Source organism: Rhinoderma darwinii, chromosome 4 (genome assembly GCF_050947455.1).
Source record: "Rhinoderma darwinii isolate aRhiDar2 chromosome 4, aRhiDar2.hap1, whole genome shotgun sequence".
Taxonomy (NCBI): Eukaryota; Metazoa; Chordata; class Amphibia; order Anura; family Rhinodermatidae; genus Rhinoderma; species Rhinoderma darwinii.
The window spans coordinates 230,181,722-230,195,716 of NC_134690.1; the positions used below are offsets into that span (position 1 = coordinate 230,181,722).

At 44.0% G+C, this 13,995-nt stretch overlaps 1 protein-coding gene across 2 annotated transcripts in view; it reads right to left on the bottom strand.

Moving 5' to 3' along the window:
- Nucleotides 1-11,906, bottom strand: part of PPIL6 (peptidylprolyl isomerase like 6) — a 44,820-nt gene extending 32,914 nt beyond the window's left edge. Inside the window, exons 1-2 of one of the 2 annotated variants that reach the window (XM_075862257.1) lie at nt 11,585-11,903; nt 1,520-1,615 (exon numbers count right to left, since the gene is read on the bottom strand). In XM_075862257.1, the coding sequence (XP_075718372.1) occupies nt 1,520-1,615; nt 11,585-11,665 (177 nt within the window). In that variant the 5' untranslated portion in view covers nt 11,666-11,903. Of the gene's footprint in view, nt 1-1,519; nt 1,616-11,584 lie in introns of both variants that reach the window. The other variant, XM_075862258.1, reaches the window with a different exon arrangement.
- Between the last annotated feature and the right edge of the window lie 2,089 nt (nt 11,907-13,995).

The window sequence follows — 13,995 nt, forward strand, 5'->3', positions numbered from 1 at the left end:
CTGATGGCCGACCCGAACATTACGGCTGTGCACATGGCTACGGTCATGTGCATGAGGCCTTAATGATACACTGCCATTACCAGGGTTGTGCATTCAGGGTATGTTCACACGGCAGCGTCCGTAACGGCTGAAATTACGGGGCTGTTTTCAGGAGAAAACAGCACCGTAATTTCAGCCGTAATGGCATGTTGAGGCGCTTTTCGCTGCGTCCATTACGGACGTTAAATGGAGCTGGTTTTCCATGGAGTCAATGGAAAACGGCTCCATTTACATCTGAAGAAGTGACAGGCACTTCTTTGACGCGGGCGTCTTTTTTACGCCCCGCCTTTTGACAGCGGGGCGTAAAAAAAATGACCGTCGGCACAGAACATCGTAAGACCCATTCTAATGAATGGGCAGATATTTGCCAACGCTATCGAGACGCATTTTCGGACGTAATTCGAGGCGTAAAACGCCCGAATTACATCCGTAAATAAGCCGTGTGTACATACCCTCACAGTAACAGAAAACCATACACCTGCTATAGAAGCATTCCCATTCAGATGAATGGAACGGATTAAGGGTACGTCCACACACAGCATAAACACTGCTGAATTTCCGACTGGATTTTCTATGTGGAAATTCTGCCGTGTTTTCAGAAGAGAAATTGACATGCTGCAGAATAAGAGTCTGCACCGCAAGTCAATTTCTGTATTTTTTTCCGCAGCATTGTAAATAACATTAGTTTAAATCTCATTCACTTTGCTGCTACTGTAATATACTGCGGCTTTGGATTTTCCGGAAATCTGAAGCTATTCTGTACAGCGTGCACATACTTTTATAGTCGCAGAAAATTTCTGCAACAAAATCTGCAGCGTGTGACTGCACCCTTAGGCCTCATGCACACAGCAGAGCTGTGTGCAGAAGGCTGAATGGTTGCACACAGTTGTAATAGTTTTATTGTGCTAATGCAATAACAAATAAACTCGAATCCACAAAAATTATTTCTTTCATCCATTTGCAGATGTGGGATGCAAGTTAGAAGGTAATGAAAACTCATCTTAAATTAAATTGGAAACCTTTGTTTAAAAGCATAGCCACATAAGGCTCTGTTCACATCTGCGTTGGGGTCCCATTCTGACGTTCCCTCTGAGCTTTCCTTCAGAACGGGACCCTGAACAGACACAAACTGACACAAGCGGAAACCAGAGGCTTCCGTTTCCATCACCGTTGATTTTTGCCGGCAAAACAACGGGTCCGGTGCACAACAGAGACAAACGGAAACCACGGGCACCGGATCCGTTACCATAGAAATCAACCTTTGGTTTCCGTCTATGTCAATTTGTGTCTGTTCAAGGTCCCGTTCTGACGGAAAGCTCCGAAGGAGCGACAGAACGGGACCCCAACGCAGATGTGAACAGAGCCTAAGATGCTGAATAGAATACATAAAAATAGCATTGCCATGCATGGGAGAGTAGGGGTAAATATATTATTTTGACAAACAGAATTTTAGAGAAATAGAGGAAGGAAGAGACTATACCTTTTTCTTTGCACATACATATTCATGCCACGCACACTGAAGAAGTGGCTTCAAGACTGGGTCTTCGAATTCAGCATCGAATGAGTGTTTCAGCACCTAGCAATAAAATTATATACTTATGAGCAACAACAAATCAAAACTGCTCTGATCATTTCACTGCACATCCCTGGAGTATATTTACGGTGATCACCTGGCACGTCATGGAAAACAAGCATAAGCAGTGCTGCTCAACACCCACAGTGATCACCCGACACTTCATGAAAAACAAGCATAAGCAGCGCTGCTCAACACCCACGGTGATCACCCGGCACTTCATGGAAAACAAGCATAAGCAGCGCTGCTCAACACCCACAATCAGCTATGCGGAGCGGGGGAATGTAATGACATGTCTACATGTGGTATTTTTGCAGTGTCTTCCCGTGTTGATACACTGCAGTTGTTATATGTATCTATGCAGTTAATACGATTTTAGAAAATCTTGGTCAAGCAATGAGGTTTTGGGGGCATGCTCTATTCAACGTGGTTTTATCACAGCTTCGTTGCGGATCTGGAAAACTGCACCATTAACACCGCATGTAAACCCTCAATCACATTATTATTATTTTTTTCTACATGTGGTGCCATAATGCAGTTTTCCATAGAAACACCACAAATTTATGACTGCATTTTTCCCCTTTGATAAATTTGTCATAACATACATCACTGCCGTTAACTTTCACACTGGCTGACATTAATCCGCTTTTTCTCCACCAGAGTCTGTGTGCAGTAGAGATGCAACTTTTATTTTCTCATTTGCGACTTTTTTAAAAAGTCAAATTTTAGAAATGTGTCTAAATCCTGGCTACGCAGTAAGCCACATCCACTTTTACAGACTGACGTGGATGGCACAAATAGTTAATAAAAATGTTGCATGGCAGATTAGACAATATTTTGGAATAAAATGTGACAAAAAAATAGCACAAATACATTGATAAATGTGGACCTGTGTGTGATTTCATACACTATATGGACAAGGGTATTGGGACTCACTTCCTAATCATTGAATTCAGGTGTTTCTTCCAGTCCCATTGCCACAGGTGTATAAAATCCAGCACCGAGCCATGCAGTCGCCTCTACAAACATTTATGAAAGAATGGGACCGTTCTAAAGAGCTCACGGATTCCAGCGTGGTACGGTGATAGGATGCCACCATTGCTACATGTCAGTTTGTGAAATTTCATCCCTCCTAGATATACCATGGGGCGGGGACGCCGAACTACAGGAATCTGGCCACGAAATAAGAGACTACATAAAGTACAGAGCGTGATCGGTAAATGCTGAGGTGCATAGTGCATAAAGTCGCCAACGCTCTGCTGACTCAATATCCGCAGACTTCCACACCTCCTCTGGAATAAATATTCACACAAAAACTGTGCCCCAGGAGCTTCATGGCATGGGTTTCCATGGCCGAGCAGCTGCATACAGGAGTATGGAGAAGTGGAGACGTGTTCTGTGGAGTGACGAATCTCGCTTCTCTATCTGGCAGTCTGATGGACCAGTCTGGGTTTAGTTGTGGTGCAGTTTTTCGGCCGGAATGTCCACTGTGGAAAACAGAAGAGGAGGAAAAAAACCAAAAACGTGCATACTTACCCTCTGACGTTCTGCAGCCCGGCCTCCTAGGATGATGTTTCATCCCTTATGACTGCTGCAGCAGTCACGTGGGATGAAACGTCATTCCAGGAGGCTGGCTTGGACAAAGAAGCACAGAGTTCTGGGTAATTATAAGATATTTTTTTATTTCTGATTTGCGATGGAATCGCAGCTTTTCCACCACAAAAAAACTATATATTGCAGATTTTACCTCCCCATTGAATTCAATGGGAAAAACCTGCAACAAAAAAGCAGCGATTACACAAATACAATTGACATGCTGCGGATTAAAAACAGCACCGCAAGTCAGTTTCTGAGCAGTTTTTTCACTTATCGTTTACGCAGCGGATGGATAAGACTTATTCAAATCTCATCAACTCTGCTGCTACTGTATTAAGCTGCGGATTTTCCGCGACTAAATAGTTACGAGAAATCAGCAGTATTTACGCTACGTGAGAACCCAGCCTGGGGGTGAACTAGAACAGCGTTTGCAAGCCCTACCCTCTCGTCCAATATCCGTGTCTGAACTCGCAAATGCTCTTCTGCATGAATTTGCAAAATTTCCCACAAAAACACTTCAAAATCTTGTAGAAAGTCATCCCAGAATATTGGAAGCTGTTTTAGCTACAAAGGGTGGGGGACCGACTCCATATTAATGCCTATGGATGTAGAATCGGATGTCCTAAAAGCACCTGCAGGTGTAATGTGTAGGTGTCCCAATACTTTTGTCTTTATAGTGTATTTTTCTATTTACTTCTAATATGTACACACCTAGAGCAGGATTTCGTCATACTATTGAGGGCATATGATTTTTATTTATTTTATTTGTTTATCATTTCGTTTCTTGCTCTGTCTGTACTATCAGCGGACTGATCATCTCTTCGGCTGGTTACACACATTGGCTAAGATGCTGCAAACAGATGTTAAAGAGACTCTGTCACCACATTATAAGTGCCCTATCTCCTACATAAGGAGATGGGCGTTATAATGTAGGTGACAGTAATGCTTTTTATTTTAAAAAAACGATCTATTTTCACCACGTTAGGAGCGATTTAAGTTTATGCTAATGAGCTTTCTTAATGCCCAAGTGGGCGTACTTTTACTTTCAACCAAGTGGGCGTTGTACAGAGGAGTGCATGACGCTGACCAATCAGCATCATGCACTCCTCTCCATTCATTTACACTGCACTAGCGATATAGATATATCGCTATGTGCAGCTACATACACAAGCCCTAACATTACTACAGTGTCCTGATAATGAATACACATGAAATCCAGGCTGGACGTCATGTGTACTCAGAATCCTGACACTTCTGAATCTTTTCTGTGAGATTCCGGCAAGTGAAACCAAAACTCGTTTAGCTCCGTGATCTCGCGAGATTTCGTATCCGTTGCTGGAATCTCACAGAAAAGATTCAGAAGTGTCAGGATTCTGAGTACACATGACGTCCAGCCTGGATTTCATGTGTATTCATTATCAGGACACTGTAGTAATGTTAGGGTTTGTGTATGAGGCTGCACATAGCGATATATCTATATCGCTAGTGCAGTGTAAATGAATGGAGAGGAGTGCATGATGCCGATTGGTCAGCGTCATGCACTCCTCTGTACAACGCCCATTTGGTCGAAAGTAAAAGTACGTCCACTTGGGCATTAAGAAAGCTTATTAGCATAAACCAAAATCGCTCCTAACGTTGTGAAAACAGATAGTTTTTTTTTTAACTCAATGAAGCACAGCTCAAGATTTACGAGCGTCTCAGACGGCTCGCAAAATGCGAGGAGGAGCATTTACGTGTGAAACGAGGCAGCTGTTAACAGTCTGTCTTTTCACACGTAAATGCCTCTCATCGTGTGAACATACCCTAAGAGAGGAGCTGCGGCTGTGTAATACAGCCATTGCCCCGCTCCTGAGTCCTGACAAGTGCGCGCCGTCAGCATGATGCGATACGGCCAGCGCTGCACTAATGAGCGCGGCACTGAAGACAGAACAAGGCGGGCGCACTGCAAAACACCCGCATGTTCTGTCTTCAGTGCCTGCACCGCTGCTCATTAGTGCAGCGCCGGCCGCATCACTTCACACTGACCGCGCGCGCACTTAATGTCAGGAGCGGGGCAATGGCTGTATTACACAGCCGGAGCCCCGCTCTAAAACGGCGGAGATCAGAGAAACCTCTCATCTCCGCCGTTATTCCCCTGAATGCTGCGATCAAAGCTGACTGCAGCATTCAGGGGAAAATGAGAAGGGGGGATGCCCCTGGATCGCGTCACAGGGAATTCCTGATGACGCGATCGAGGGCCATACCATATATGGCCAGACAGCCCAGGGTCCATTGAAGCACCCCAGGGCTGTCTTACCATATTTCCTGTTATGGAATACTTAGGTATATTGTCCTAACAACTGCCTGTGAACTATACGTACACAGGCTAATGTACTGGCATATATCTGATAAATGCCAGTACATTAAAGTTTAAAAATAAAGTAAAAACAAAGGAATATGAAATGTAAAAAAATACACATACACCTTTTTTTACAATAAACATTAAAATAAGTCTCAATACATAAATATACACATATTCGGTATTGGCTCGGCCGTAATAACCTGCAGAACAATTTTTTGCGTCATTTATGATGTGTACTCTGTAAAAAAATAAAATCAAAACTGCTTTCACTTATTAATGTGAGGCACGAGGTGTAATGAATTTAACCTCCATGTGCCTCACATTAATAGTAATTAACCCAATCATGTACCTCCCACATTAACCCATTATGACTGAGAAACATAATGGGGTTAAATACTATTAATGTGAGGCACATGGAGGTTAAAGAGGCTCTGTCACCACATTATAAGTGCCCTATCTCCTACATAAGGAGACGGGCGCCATAATGTAGGTGACAGCAGTGTTTTTTATTTAGAAAAGCTATCTATTTTTACCACGTTAGGAGCGATTTTAGCTTTATGCTAATGAGTTTCTTAATGCCCAAGTGGGCGTGTTTTTACTTTAGACCAAGTGGGCGTTGTACAGAGGAGTGTATGACGCTGACCAATCAGCGTCATACACTTCTCTTCATTCATTTAGTCAGCGCATAGTGACACTGCGTTGTTCGCTATGTGCTGTCTTATGCTGACATATTAACGTTACTGAAGTGTTTAGACAGTGACTAGACCAGGGGTCTCAAGCACGCGGCCCGCATGTGGCCCCTGGGGCAGTCATCTGCGGCCCGCGGGACACAGAGCCGCTAGTATCGGCTCTTCTCCGGGACTCTGTCCACTTATAGACAGTGAGTCTGGGGCTTCCCCAGAGCCGGAGTCCTGTGCAGAGCGCTAGTATCGGCTCTGCTTTGGCACTCTGTGGAATTCCCTGACATCGCTGTCCATATATGGACAGTGTTGTCAGGGTCTTCCCCAGAGCCGGAGTCCCGTGCAGAGCGCTAGTACATGCTCTGCTCCGGGAGTCTGTGGAATTCCCTGGCATCGCTGTCCATATATGGACAGTGTTGTCAGGGTCTTCTCAAGAGCGGAGTTCCGAGCAGAGCGCTAGTACAGGCTCTGCTCCGGGACTCTGGGGAATCCACTGACATCGCTGTCCTCATATTGACAGCGATGTCTGGGGCTTCCCCAGAGCTGGAGTCCAGTGCAGAGCGCTAGTATCGGCTCTGCTCCGGGACTCTGTGGAATTCCCTGACATCGCTCTCCATACATCGACAGTGATGTCATGGGCTTCCCCAGAGCAGGAGTACCAGTGATGTCAGGAGCACAGCTGGAGTCCCAGGAAGAGCCTACTAGTGCTCTGCCCGGGACTCCAGCTCTGGGGTTGCCCCTGATATCACATTGCTGTCCAGGAGAATCCCCTGACGTCACAGTGTATGGACAGTGACGTCAGGGGCTCCAACAGCAGAGGAATCCCCAGCCAAAGCGTCGGCAACACTCTGGCTGTGGGACTGTGGCAGCATCTACAGAGGGCACTGTGGCAGCATCTACAGAGGGCACTGTGGCAGCATCTACAGAGGGCACTGTGGCAGCATCTACAGAGGGCACTGTGGCAATATCTACAGAGGGCACTGTGGCACTATCTAAAAAGGGGCTGCCCAATCTTGACATGTGTGTCTGCCAAACGCTGCCAACTGAGCCGCCAGACTGCATTTAGCGATACTTAAACTGGAAAACTGTATTGTTGAAATAAGCACGTGGTGAATTCTCTCAAATTTTAAACCTAGCGGTGTTATTATAGTAATGTAGTATTATTATTATAGTAATATAGTGTTATAGTAGTTCAAATAACTAATTGATTAACAATAATTTTGTATTGTATCAAATTTGAAAGTAATGCGGCCCGTCAGCTTCCCATTTTTTCTATATGTGGCCCACTTACCCGGTCGAGTTTGAGACCCCTGGACTAGACATTTCTTCCAGCCAGAACGGGATGTCTATTCACAATCCCTGCACTTCGTTAACGTTTGTTTGGTACTTACAGCAGAGCAAAGAGTAATCTCGCTGTAACCTGTCATTTACAGCGAGATCTCGCAAGATTACGCTTGCTCTGCTGTAAGTACCACAGAAACGTTAACGAAGTGCCAGGATTGTGAATAGACCCCGTCCTGGCTGGAAGGAATGTCTAGTCCCTGTCTAAACACTTCAGTAACATTAATATGTCAGTATAAGACAGCACATAGCGAACAACGCAGTGTCACTATGCGCTGACTAAATGAATGGGGAGAAGTGTATGATGCTGATTGGTCACTGATTGGTCAGTGTTATACACTCCTCTGTACAACGTCCACTTGGTCTAAAGTAAAAACACTCCCACTTGGGCATTAAGAAACTAATTAGCATAAAGCTAAAATCGCTCCTAAAGTGGTAAAAATAGATCGTTTTTCTAAATAAAAAGCACTGCTGTCACCTACATTATAGCGCCGATCTCCTTATGTAGGAGATAGGGCACTTATAATGTGGTGACAGTCTCTTTAAATTCATCATCACACCTCGCACATCACATCACAAAATGGAAGATTTTTTTTTTATTACTGTTGGCAAAGTATCGTTTTGGTATCGAAATCGCAATACTACACAAAGTATCGGTATCGAAGTCCAAATTCTGGTATCGTGACATCCCTAATCTATAGTGAAATAGTGCCTACGTACAAAGGGGGGAATTTCTCAACCTTTTTGACACCAGTTTTCTGCCATAGAAAAGATGCAAAAGGCCCAAGAGCTGCAATTTTCATTGACAATTGCGAGTTTGGGGCATTTTAAGCCGCCCTTGCTACTTTGAAAACTTAAGTAGAGAACCGGCGTCAATTATAGGCGGAAATCTATGGCAGCTCCTAGCTGGGGTATATTTCATTCTGTGGGGAGTAGCAAGATCGAGGCCCACGCTGAGCCCCGTAATTTGCCCCCCACCAATCTGACTAACCCCCTCACCCAATCGGACAATAACAATAATAAAAAAAATATTCTCACCTCACCACTCTTCCTCCTTCTGGGTCCCCTCAACAGGCTGCGGCACATAACAAGCGGACACTGCCCGGCGTCAAGACCTTGTATGTGCCGTAGCCTGCTGAGGGAGCCTGAGGGGACCCAGAAGTGAGAAGAGGAGTGGTGAGGTGAGAATATTTTTTCCGATATTTTACGTCTGATGAAGGGGGGAGGAAATGGATGGTGCAAAGCTGCGGTCATTGTAGCGCACGGCCAACCGAAAAAAGCAGCACATTTTTTATGAGCGGTTTGTCTCTTAATAAATGTGTTGCATCTCACTCCAACAACAAATCGTTTACGCCTCATGCACACGACCGTGTGTGCTGTCCGAGACCAGTCAGTGATCCGAGGAAAGATAGTACATGTTCTATCCTTCCTCGGATCAGAGACTCGTCACTGACTGGATTCACCCGTCAAGGTGAATGGGTCCATGAAGACTATCGGGTGCCACTCGGATGCCGTAAAAAAAGGACCGAGTGGCACAATGGTCGTGTGCAAGAGACCTTAGGCATATGAAAAGCCAGTCTTAGGCCGGATTCACACGAGCGTGTTCAGTCCGTGATATACGGTCCGCAGGACGGCCGCATTTCCTGGACTGAGCACACTGCAGGGAGCTGGGCTCTTATCGTCATCGTTATCTATGATGCTAGGAGTCCCTGCCTCTCCGCGGAACTACTGTCCCATACTGAAAAGATCCTGAGGGGCCAAAATGCTCACTATACCCCTAGAAAAATTCCTTGACGGGTGTAGATTCCAAAATAGGGTCACTTTTGGGGGGGTTTCCACTGTTTTGGTCCCTCCGGGGCGTTGCAAACCCGACATGGCACTGAAAACCAATCCAGCAAAATCTGCTCTCCAAAATCCAAAAGGCGCTCCTTCCCTCCTGAGCCCTGCTGTGGATCCAAACGTCAGTTTACGACCACATATGGGGTATTGCCGTAATCGGGAGAGATTGCTTTACAAATGTTGGGCGGCTTTTTCTCCTTTATTCCTTGTAAAAATTAAAAAAATTCTATGTTTCCACAGAAAAATAGGTGATTTTCATCTTCACAGACTAATTCCACTAAATTCTGCAAAAAAAACTGTGGGGTCAAAATGCTAACTATACCCCTAGAAAAATGCCTTGAGGGGTGTAGTTTCCAAAATGGGGTCACTCTTTGGGGGTTTCGACTGTGTAGGCACCACAAGACCTCTTCAAACCTGACATGGTGCCTAAAATATATTCCTAAAAAAAGGAGGCCCCAAAATCCACTAGGTGCTCCTTTGCTTCTGCGGCCTGTGTTTCAGTCCATTAGGACACTAGGGCCACATGTTGGATATTTCAAAAATCTGCAGAATCTGGGCAATAAATATTGAGTTGCGTTTCTCTGGTAAAACCTTCTGTGTTACAGATTTTTTTTTTATTACAAATTAATTTCGGCAAAAAAAATGAAATTTGTACATTTCACCTCTACTTTGCCTTAATTCCTGTGAAACGCCTAAAGGGTTAAAATACTTTCTGAATGTGGTTTTGAATACCTTGAGGGGTGCAGTTTTCAAAATGGGGTGATTTATGGGGACTTTCTAATATATAAGGCCCTCAAAGCCACTTCAGAACTGAACTGGTCCCTGAAAAAATGGCCTATTGAAATTATATTGAAAATATGAGAAATTGCTACTAAAGTTCTGAGCCTCGTAACGTCCTAGAAAAATAAAAGTACTTGAAAAAAAATGATGCAAACATAAAGTAGACATATGGGGGATGTTAACTAGTAACTATTTTGTGTGATATTACTATCTGTCTTACAAGCAGATACATTTAAATTTAGAAAAATGCAAATTTTTGCTAAAATTTGAAGTTTTTCACAAATAAATATTGAATTTATCGACCAAATTTTTTCACTAACATAAAGTACAACATGTCACGAGAAAACAATCTCAGAATCGCTTGGATAGGTAAAAGCATTCCGGAGTTATTACCACATAAAGTGACACATGTCAGATTTGAAAAAATCATCGCCGCAAGGCCAAAACAGGCTGTGTCCTAAAGGGGTTAATAGTTCTTCCCCACAAGTTTTGTTTTGTGTCCTTTTTGTAACGTTTTGCGGTCAAAAGGTTTTGTTTTTGTTATATCCCATGTGACTTTTGCAGCCAATCACAGGCTGCAGCATCATCCCAGGAGACCGGGCTGCAAGGAGAACAAAGGGGCGCGTCGCTATGACAATAGAGAATGGGGTAAGTATTAATTTTATTTCTAGAAGGTTTTTCCCCAGAGGAGATTCCGGCTGAAAACCTGCACCACAATTTTGCGTTTTTTTGGCGGGAATGTCAGCATATCCGCCGTGTGTGAACATAGCCTTACAGTATATGTATCAGAGTTGTGTCTTTTAACAATACATGTGTGACTATCATATGACCAAGACAGATTTATATCCTCTAGCAGTTAACAATAGAAAGCTCACATTGAACGACAGCAAGCCGACATCTTGAAAATGTGAATGATTGATACAGCATAAAGTATATTGAAAAAAAAAAAATCTATAACATTTGCAGAAACTGGAATACCTCTTTAAATATTTATTCTACTTCACATTTGCAAAGTATATTGGATTTTTTTTATTTTTTTGCATTTGAAGTTTACTATCTAGTTTGTAAAAATTATTTGCCAATTGATATTCCTCGGTGGTTCTTGGTAGGAACCAGCTAGTAAATGAAAACATTAATTCACTATGACCAATATTTCTTAAAATTCTTATGGTCCAATACAAAATCCATTCACACACATGTGAAGATCATAGATCCTCTGCTAGTCCCATTATATGTATTAGATTTATTATTTCTGATCTATTAGAAGTTTACTGGTAAATTAGTAAGAACTACATCGTTTAGTATAGTATTGCTATGTGAGGCTATGCTGCTGCCGCCCAGTACCCCATGCCCATCTGCTAATAGCCACCATGCCCGGGCATCCCCTTCGTTTACCTCGGCCGCACACTTGGCAACGTGGAAAGGGGGTTCACTCAGGAGCCCGACAACCTCTAGCTGCAGCCGCTCCGAGGCCATGATGTGACTACTGCTCCTATCCGCGTCCCACGCGCCCGTTACCCGAGCAACGGGGAAGCGCCCTGACTTCTATCCTCGCTATAGACACACGGCAAGCAGTGACGTCATAACGGGTGGAAGTATAGTATATATCGTCCTCACTGGCTCGCTGACTGATATGAGTCCCATAACTGTATAGCAGCTAGCTCTATATATACACAGTACATACAACTGAGGACGACAGAAAGTGGCGCGGCAAGTGGCAGCAGCAGCTAATCAGGTTACAGCTCTCATTTTGCTAGGGCTGGTTGGAAACTGAAAGAATCGAGCCAATTGGTTGCTATGGGTAATTGCTCTTGTTGTGTACACTTGCTTCAGACTGAGGGAGATTTAGCAATGTAATTATGCTAGTTTTGTGGCGTAATTGTATTAGGCTGTGTTCACACGTTGAGGTAATTTTTTACCGTAGCAATACCGCGAGGCTTGCGTTGCAATCTTGAAAAAACTGCAATATGCCCCCAATCGATGGCGGAAGCAGCATCACATGAAGACCAACCTCCCCCCAACATTTTCAGTCCGCAAATAGTAATCGGGATTTAACAGTATACCTGATAAATGTATAATCGCTGAGGGTCCCACCACTGGGTAGATTTTGCATGAAGCAGCGGTCGCGCGCGTGCGATGCCGCTCCATTCAATGTCTATGGAGCTGACGGAAACAGACGAGTACAGCGCTCGGATTATTGCGTCATTCTCATAGACATTGAATGGAGCGACAGCGGAAATGCGCAACCGCCGCTCCATGCAAAATCTTCCTCACTGCACGATCGCATGTGCACTGCCGCTCTATTAAAAGTCTATAGGAAGGACGGAAACAGCTGTGCGTACGTGGATGACTCCGTCGCCCCATAGATATTAAATAAAGCAGCAGCGCACATGTGTGACTGTCGCTCTAGTCGGGACCCTCGTTCTAGAGACTGGTGGGGGTCCCAGTGGTAAGACCCCCAGCGATCATACGTTTATCACCTATCCCAAAATGAAAATTGACTGCATCTCCATGGGGTTAAATGTAGATTTTGAATTTGTTTCAAGTAAATATTGTTGTTGCATAACTCAGGTGCATTAACCCTTTCCCACTTGGGCCACTTTTGACCTTCCTGACCGAGCCTCATTTTTCAAATTTGACATGTTTCACTTTATGTGGTAATAACTTCGGAATGCTTTTACCTATCCAAGAGATTCTGAGATTGTTTTTTCGTGACACATTGGACTTTATGTTACTGGCAAAATTTGCTCGATACATTCAGTATTTAAATGTGAAAAATACAAAAAATGTTTGAAAAATTGCAAACATATGCATTTTTCTAAATGTAAATGTATCTGCTTGTAAGACAGGCAGTTATACCACACAAAATTGTTGCTAATTAACATCCCCCATATGTCTACTTTAGATTGGCATCATTTTTTTAACATCCTTTTATTTTTCTAGGACTTTACAAGGCTTAGAACTTTAGCAGCAATTTCTCACATTTTCAAGAAAATTTAAAAAAACTATTTTTTCAGGGACCAGTTCCGTTGTGAAGTAGCTTTTAGGGCCTTATATATTAGAAACCCCCAATAAGTCACCCCATTTTAAAAACTTCACCCCTCAAAGTATTCAAAACAGTATTTAGAAAGTTTCTTAACCCTTTAGACGTTTCACAGGAATTAAACCAAAGTAGAGGTGAAATTTATAAATTTCTTTTTTTGTTGTTGCAGAAATTAATTTTTAATCCATTTTTTTATAACACAAAGTTTTAACCCGTAGGCGCACCACGACCCAACTGTACGTCCATGTGTCCAGTGTCTTAGCGCACAGGGACGTACAGTTACTGCATGGTTCCCGGTGCACACTGTATGAATCGGGAGGCCAGCTGTCCCTGACAGCTGACACTCCACTGTATGCCGATTAGCGGCTTATTTCCGCTGATTTCGGCAATTGACCCCTTAATTGCGCTGATCGATTCACCGCATTCAGGGATTTCTAGCACATCGGCAGCCCTCACAATGAAATCGTGAGGTTTGCAGATGGCTAGCATGGCGATCGGAGGTCAAGTAATGGCCTCTGTGTCTGCCATCTACGGAAGCCTATCAGGATCAGCCTCCTGATAGACTTCCTGTCAGAGTGACAGGACGTCACTGCCGTTCGCGATGCACACTGTCGGCGACAGTGTCTGTGACAGTGTCGGCGACAGTGTCGGCGACAGTGTGCATCGGGAACCGGGAAGTCAGCCGTCCCTGACAGCTGACACTCCACTGTTGCCGATCAGCGGCTCATTGCCGCTGATTTAGGCAATTAACCCGTTACATGCG